The following is a 7985-nucleotide window of genomic DNA, read 5'->3' as shown; positions in this document are numbered from 1 at the left end:
TCCCCTAGTTTCTCTTCATTTGGATTCCTTAACAATGTTCCAGATTTGAGCTTTTCCCCTTCACACCTCTTCGTCCGATTTCGTTGTAAAGTCCTATCCTTTTGACCTCTTTGAAGACATTATCCCCTGATTTTTATCGAGAGTTTTCTTAGGTGACCTCGGTCATTTGAGATGTAATTAACTATAGGGGCTTGCCCTTATAGGGAGCCTTTTCCAACCCAGCTTAAAATAAACCCTATTTAATTATTTGTATTAAATAGGGGAACTTGTCGGCAAATAAAATGGTTTCGCAGACCCAAACGGACGTCATATCTTTCTTAGTTTATTTGATCGAGCTTCATCCTCAGGTCTTGTGTTTATTCTTCGGGGTAGATACAGGATTTGAGGTAGAGCGCTCTTTCATTTAAACTGTGAAAAATATGAGGTCAGTTTGATTTCGTATTTTTCTAAAATTATATATATATATGTAAATTAAAAAGTCCTTCCGAAGCGGGTGACGGGATTTCGATTCCGGCGACCGACAGCTTCTTACGGGCGACCCCCAAACGTAACTCCCCCCTTTTTAAACGCCGACAGGTGCATATCTAATTGATTCTCTTTCAATGATTGTTTCATATAGTTTTTTTAATGGATTTTTGTTTGAGCTTATTTGTAGTATATTTTCCCCCTTGAGACATCGTTTTTACTTGGTGGTCCCATGCTAGCTGCTGCTTTAATTTTAAAGAATAATTTTGTGTGTAAGTTTGTCAGTTCTAACATTGTTAAATGTAGGAACCTTTTCCTCTTTTCCCTTTTTTTTCTCTCATTCACTCCCTTTTTATGTTTCTTTTATGCTCTTCCTCTTGGTGCATTGTCACCTCCTCTAGTACCATCCCCACCATCATCTCGAGCTTCTTCTCTGTAGCCGCCACCAAGGTGATGATGCCCCCTTTATACTCTCTTTTTCTCTCTTCCTTTATATAATACCCTTTTTCATACTCTTAGTTTCGTTATTCCTATTTTTATCTTGCACACCTCTCTCCCTTTCCAACTCTCTCTCTCTCTCTCTCTCTCTCTCTCTCTCTCTTCAAAAGCTCTGTAAGCCCATTGAAACATAAGAATGTATGTGTTTTCCACGAGAAATTTGATTCAAAACAAATAGCATCAAACTTTTTAAAATATAAATAAAATATATTAAAATGCATGCTTGCTATGCCTAAAAGCATGGCAACCTAACAAAACACAATATGTTGTGGCATATTTCAATCAAATTGCCGATACCAATGAGAACATTAAAAATTTATAAAAAAATGAAATTTTGAAGTGCTACACTTTCTTTGAAAAATTTTGAACTCAAATCACTTCGCCCTAAGAAACTGTTAGTTGCCTTAAAAATGTAAGTGCTACACGTTCTTTGAAAAATTTTGAACTCAAATCACTTCGCCCTGAGAAACTTTTAGTTGCCTTAAAAATGTACATATTTGTTTTCTTAATCAAATAACGCACTGCATTGCATGTACGTGTTTGAGGTTCGAGGATTGGAGAGGCCAAGGAATGCTTTTAATGTTTTTGAAGCATTTAAAAGTAAAGAACAAGAAAAAATGAAGATAGATAGAAAATAATATTTTAGAAAATTTTTAAGAAATATCAAAAGAATTTGAAAAAATTACCAAAAAAAAAAATGAGACATTTTTAACACTCTTACTAATTTTGTTACAAAACCTCATTTTCTTTCTCAAAATATGAAAAATCTGCTAAAATATCCTTACAATTAAAAAAAAAAAAAAAGGCACAACACTACAAAAATGGGAAAGTTTATATTTGGGTCTAATTATCCTTGTTAAGGGATGAAGTAGAACAGTCCTCTTCTCGACAGCTATTCTGTAATGATATCACGTATCTCACCTTGTTTAATAATCTCGTTCTATAATGTGTAATAGATTTAGAACCGATGATCGAACCAAAATACAAAAACAATCTAAAATAAATCCGACACTATCTCACAAGTTCAAACTTTATTTTTAAGTAAAACCTAATTCAATCCTAAATTACTCAAACCATCTCTATTAAATTGAGGCATAAGCTGTCAAAGACCAAAAGCCATTTATATGCACAATCCTAGAATTCTCAACCCATGTCTATCAAATTGAGATATAAGTCATCTTTGAGTTGGCATAAAACCATTAAATTTTCTAAAACTAATTCTCATAGCAAAATTTTTAAGTCCTTGAGCTGATTTCCTACTAAATAAATGAATTTTGAGTTTCTATGGGTTTCTTGATCAAAGACAAAGCTGTAATCCTTAGCTCCCCAATTTCCTCGACTGAGTTTATATTGAATGCATAAAATTCATCATAACTCGGTTCATCTATATCAAGTACAACTATCTAAAATCACAAATACTTCAAATCAATCGTTGGGCATTGCCAAACACCTCTAAGTTCCATCAATCCTCAAATCCATTCGTGGGCTTTTGCTCGAGATGTAAGCTCATCTTTCCTGAAAGTGGGACCCACTCACTCTTGTGAATCACATAATCACTATAGTAGGTGAAATTAAATCATAAACCTCTTTCTAAAGTGAGCCCAGGACTCTGTCTTGAATTGCTGAATTGACTACACATTAGTCCTTCAAGATAATTTTAATTTGAAACTAAGTTGTTAAAAAAATGTTATACTTACGATCCATGTTGCTCCTGCCAAGATTTAAAATTTATGACTTGAATGAGTATGGTTAGCATTTCATAATCCAAATTTAATATTCTGCATGTCTGTACAGCTTACATTTGTCTTTTCTTTCACAGGGTAATTTAGTCCCAAAATCATCAACATTTCCCTCAGGCATCAAGTCCCTTGCAGACTATCTTCATGAAAAGGGCCTCAAGCTTGGAATCTACAGTGATGCTGGGTAAAATCTTAGTAATATTTACGTATCTAACTCCGAAACTTTAATTTTTGCATTTATAACCCTCAAATCATTCATATTAGATAAAAAATATCACTATTACTAAATTTTAAAAGAGTGAACCACACCTTTTTAAACCTAGGTAAAGTGGTATAGATGTAAAAATCAAAGTTTAGGTGTTTGATATCTAAATACATAGGAACTGTATGCTATGTATGTAAATCTCCCTAAAATTTTGAGGCTTCTTTTCTAACGCAAACAATGCATTGTTATTAATTATTTAGAACTACCACAACCCAAACTGTTATGGATTTTTGAAAAATTTAGGACTCAAACATGCTCGAAGACTATGCCGGGATCACTAGGACATGAGCAGCAAGATGCCAGTACCTTTGCTTCGTGGGTATGAACGATTAATGTACCAATTCCACTTTTCTCTTGATTGACAGTTTTGGTTTATACTACAAGTATATTTGAATAATCACTATTTTATCCGTAACTTATTGTTCCTAAAGCTACTCATATTTCTATATAAGATTATGACTTTATTTAATATAATACAGCAAAAACATATCATATTTACAATTCTAACCATAGAAGCATGAAACCTGATTCTAGGCCTTTTGTGTTAGTAAAATGACCGAAAATATAAGCCCAATAGATAAGAATTTTTTCTGCGTTGAATGATTAGAATGATAATATTCTTAATGTTTGATCCTTTGTCTGATTTTTTTTTTTTTTCTCAAAGGAAGTGGACTATTTGAAATATGACAACTGCAACAATCAGAATGTCGACCTGAAAGAAAGGTAATATGCTTCATATCTTAATGTGAAGGGCCATTTACATGCATAGTACCCACCTCTTATGTATTTACATCTCTAACGTCTAAACCTTAATTTTTACACTCACACCATCCCGATCTTTCATATCACATAAAAAATACCACTATTTTAACTATTGAAAGTAAAATGCACCTTTTAATGCATATGCAAGGTGGCGTGCATGCCAAAATTGAGCTTTAGGTTTTATTTATGTAAATACATAAGAATTGTATGCTAAATATGTAAATTTCCCTAATGTAAATGCTACAACTATGTGCGGACTTGATACAATGCCACTCTTACCCATTTCACAAAAAGAGAAAAAAGTGGCACTCAAAAGAATATTTGACCTTTTTTAAAATTGCTTCTAAATTGAAATAGGTACAAGAATATGAGCCAAGCTCTTTTGAATTCAGGGAGGAACATCTTCTTTTCATTGTGTGAATGGTATGTCTCATAATCTCAACTTCGACGAACAATTTAATTTCAAGGAACTAGGCCAATTTTTTCACTTTTGAACAAGCCAGGCTTGCTTTATGACTGAGAATGAGTAGTATTTTTGGTTCAGATTCTATTGTTTAATATTCTTAGTTGAGAAAGGTGTCAAAAATGAACTATTGATGCTTTGTAGGGAGCCTTTTTAGTCTCAGAGTCAAGTATCAATTTAGTTCCTAGACTCTTTTAGTATGGACTGTATTTCAACTATTATTAGAAAAGTTTGTTACTAATTTGACACTTCTATAAATTATGGGACTAAAATAATCTCATCTAAATTGTCATTGTATTTTCTTAGCACTTTACTTGTTCGTAATTGGATTTTTGTGTTCAATATATCTAAGATGTAAATGAGCCGAATATGAATGAAATAGGGTCATGTTCGCTTTATTCATATAAATATCAAACGGAATGTGAATGGACCCAAGCTTTTTAATGAGCTAAAAAAAATATGTGTTTGTATTAGGCTCATTTATTATTGAGTCAAAACAAATGGTATATCTAAGTCAATAAACATCAAAAGCATTGACCTTTGTTCGATTGATTACTTTGAGTACATAAAAAAAAAATCTTTATTTTCATAGATATCTTTTAAGCCCAAGTTATTTACTAATTGAGTTTGAGCCGTAGCCTTAGGCACGCGTCATGTTCTTCAAATACATTGAGCTTTTTTCGACATTCATAGCTATTTTTGTCACCTTCATCATTTTGATATTGATCAGGATAACAATTATAATCTTTATTAGAAAATATAATTGACATTATCATTTTTGCGTACATCAAATAAACATGAAATAAATTTAAATTTTATATCTAAACCTGATTTTGTGCTTTAAAACTCTGTAGGGGCCAAGAAGACCCTGCAACCTGGGCTGGCAGTGTAGGAAATAGCTGGAGGACAACCGGTGACATTGAAGACAAGTGGGACAGGTACTTAACATTTATTTTTTCATTAATATTTTCTTTAGCAGATTATTTTTTGGTTTCTTCCAATTTGATTTATAATCTGATTATTAATTTCTCGTGCGGGCCTATGATTTTAGCATGACTTCTCGGGCCGATCTAAATGACAAATGGGCTTCATATGCAGGACCAGGAGGATGGAATGGTAATTTGTGATGTTTCTCTTTTCCATTAATGGAGGTTCAGAAGCTGTTTTATGAGATAATTTTTAAGGCATTTACACACATAACACCCGAAACATTGCTATTTACAAATCTAGCACCCTCATTCAACCATTTTTCAAATTCTCACTCAAATATCAAAATTCATGATAAAACCCCTACCCATATGTTTCATTTTTACCAAGTTTTCAATGGTTTGATTGTGGCACACGTAAATACATCGGTTCAGAAACTCAAAAGTATCACCTGGGTGTTAGATTTTGTAAATAGCAATCTTTTGGGTGCTATGTAATTATCCCTTTTTAAATACAATTTTTTCTTAAATTGGAGCTTAGTTGTTTTCACTTAATGAAAACATTAACAAGTAAGCCATGCCCATGTGTTGCCAAAGAGATTGATTGGATGTTGTCTAGAGATTCATGACCAATCAACAAATTCTCAGAAAAAAATGAAAAAATGCATTTCATTTCTTTTTTCTTACTTAAGCGTATAAAAGGCTTTTATTATCAAATGAAAATGCTAAAGGGATGAGACTTCTTGTCATAAACCGACAAATAAGGATCTTATTTGAACATAATTCTAACTTTTATTTGTTGTTATTCAGACCCTGACATGCTCGAAGTAGGAAATGGTGGCATGACAACTGAAGAATATCGATCACATTTCAGTATATGGGCATTGGCTAAGGTTTCCATCTGCTGCAAATATTTGCATTATTTTGGGGGCATTTACATACCTACCACCTAATTCCTACGTATTTACATATCTAACACCTAAACTTCACTTCTTACATTTATGCCACCCAAAATTTTCATCTCTTAAAAAATACCACTATTTTTACTTCTAAAAATTAAGAGACACCTTTTTAAGCGTAAGTAAGGTAGCCTATATAAGTAAAAATTAAATTTTAGATGTTAGATGTGTAAATACATAGGAATTAAGTGCTGTATATGTAAATCTTCTTTCCTTTTTTGTCTGAATATTCATTAGAAGAACATGAACTTGTTCAGGCTCCTTTGCTTATTGGATGTGATGTGCGCTCTATGAGTAATGAGACTTTCTCAATACTAAGCAACTCAGAGGTCATTGCTGTTAACCAAGGTTAGCACTTTCTGACAGCAATAACTGAAAAAACCTAGCTAGTTATGATTTGCTCTAATTCTCTCTCTCTCTCTCTCTCTAGATAAGCTTGGAGTTCAAGGGAAGAAAGTAAAATCTAACGGCAACATTGAGGTTTGGCTTTCTTCAATTTCATTAGATCTGCATGATTTGATTACTTGATTAGAGCACTCTACTCTAAATTCAAAATGATAGTATAAATTAAGGCTAACATGAGATCATTAATTGTCAAATTATTAATTTAAAAAAAGGTTTGGGCTGGTCCTCTCAGTGGAGGGAAGGTAGCTGTTGTTCTATGGAACAGAGGATCATCTCAGACATCCATTACCGTAAACTGGGCTGATATTGGTCTGAATTCATCAACTATTGTTGATGCTCGTGATCTATGGGAGGTATGTTCCACAAAATATATGTTTTTTAGTTAAATTTACATGCACACCCGCCCAGTTCATATGTATTTACGTATCTAACACTCAAAGTTTGATATTTTGACTTATAACACCTCGGTGACATAAACCTATGCTTGAAAAGCTGCATTCTACTTCTAAAAAGATGGTGATTTTGGTATTTTTGATGTGATGTTAAAGATTTCTGTGGTATGTATATAAATATGAAATTTTTAGTCTTAGATATGTCATACATAAAAATTGCGCGGTATGTATGTAATTACTCCTTATTTTAAATAAGATTTACTTACATACCACTCAGTTCCCATGCATTTACATATCTAACATCTAAATTTAAATATTTACACATCTGGCATCTTATATATGCATGAAAAGCTGTATTCCACTTTTTAAAATTTAAAATAACAGTATTTTTGTTGTGATAATAAAAGTTTTGGGTGATATAAATGTACAAAAATAAATTGTAATTATTAGATATGTAAATACATAGGAATTTGAAGATGTGCATGCAAATGCCCCCCTTTTTCTTAAGATGTTAATTTATTTCAATATTTTTTTTTCTTTTTTGTGCAATTTTTTTTTTTTTGTGTTAGAATTTTCATATGATGTTCAATATGTCCCCTTTTTTTTTCTTATCAGCATTCAAATACTTCTGTTGAAGGGAATTTGACTGCCACTGCTGCTTCTCATGCCTGCAAGATGTATGTGCTGACACCAAAATGATGGATTATGTTCAGACTTTCAAAATTCAATCATAATTTAATTTTATCATTAGAGTTTGTTCATACACTAACTATATTATTGTTAAAATAATACTGGGTGTGCATGTCTTAGAGTTTATGATTTTATAATAAACTGGCAATTCTAGCTTTTTGGAAGAGATTTCTGAGAGTTGTTTCATGGATCCGCAAGAGAGTACTTGGGTTATCCCAATAAAGAAAAAGCAAAAAGCGTATCATGCCTGAATCTGCGGTGGTGGAGGAACCGGATCGGAAAAAAGAGGGATTCTAGTTGTCAGATATCTAATGAAACCGTAGCTGGAATTGAGATCTCATTCAAAGAGAAAGATAGCAAATATCTGGAGTTTCTTTTTTTATCCTATACGGATGATCCGATCCGCAAGGACCATGATTGG

The 7985-nt window shown here is 32.6% G+C and overlaps 1 protein-coding gene across 1 annotated transcript in view; it reads left to right on the top strand.

The window, feature by feature from the left end:
- LOC110017818 (alpha-galactosidase-like) overlaps nt 1-7700 on the top strand; it is a 21869-nt gene extending 14169 nt beyond the window's left edge. Inside the window, exons 5-15 of the mRNA XM_020714935.1 lie at nt 2783-2886; nt 3211-3286; nt 3632-3690; nt 4087-4152; nt 5047-5130; nt 5244-5308; nt 5929-6011; nt 6335-6425; nt 6508-6557; nt 6695-6835; nt 7490-7700. Coding sequence (XP_020570594.1) covers nt 2783-2886; nt 3211-3286; nt 3632-3690; nt 4087-4152; nt 5047-5130; nt 5244-5308; nt 5929-6011; nt 6335-6425; nt 6508-6557; nt 6695-6835; nt 7490-7573 — 903 coding nt within the window. The 3' untranslated portion in view covers nt 7574-7700. The remainder of the gene's footprint in view (nt 1-2782; nt 2887-3210; nt 3287-3631; nt 3691-4086; nt 4153-5046; nt 5131-5243; nt 5309-5928; nt 6012-6334; nt 6426-6507; nt 6558-6694; nt 6836-7489) is intronic.
- The last annotated feature ends 285 nt before the right edge of the window (nt 7701-7985 follow it).

Source organism: Phalaenopsis equestris, unplaced genomic scaffold (genome assembly GCF_001263595.1).
Source record: "Phalaenopsis equestris unplaced genomic scaffold, ASM126359v1 Scaffold000002, whole genome shotgun sequence".
In the NCBI taxonomy this organism is placed as follows: Eukaryota; Viridiplantae; Streptophyta; class Magnoliopsida; order Asparagales; family Orchidaceae; genus Phalaenopsis; species Phalaenopsis equestris.
Note: the sequence above shows the minus strand (reverse complement) of the source record. Positions and strands in the feature narration are given on the sequence as shown.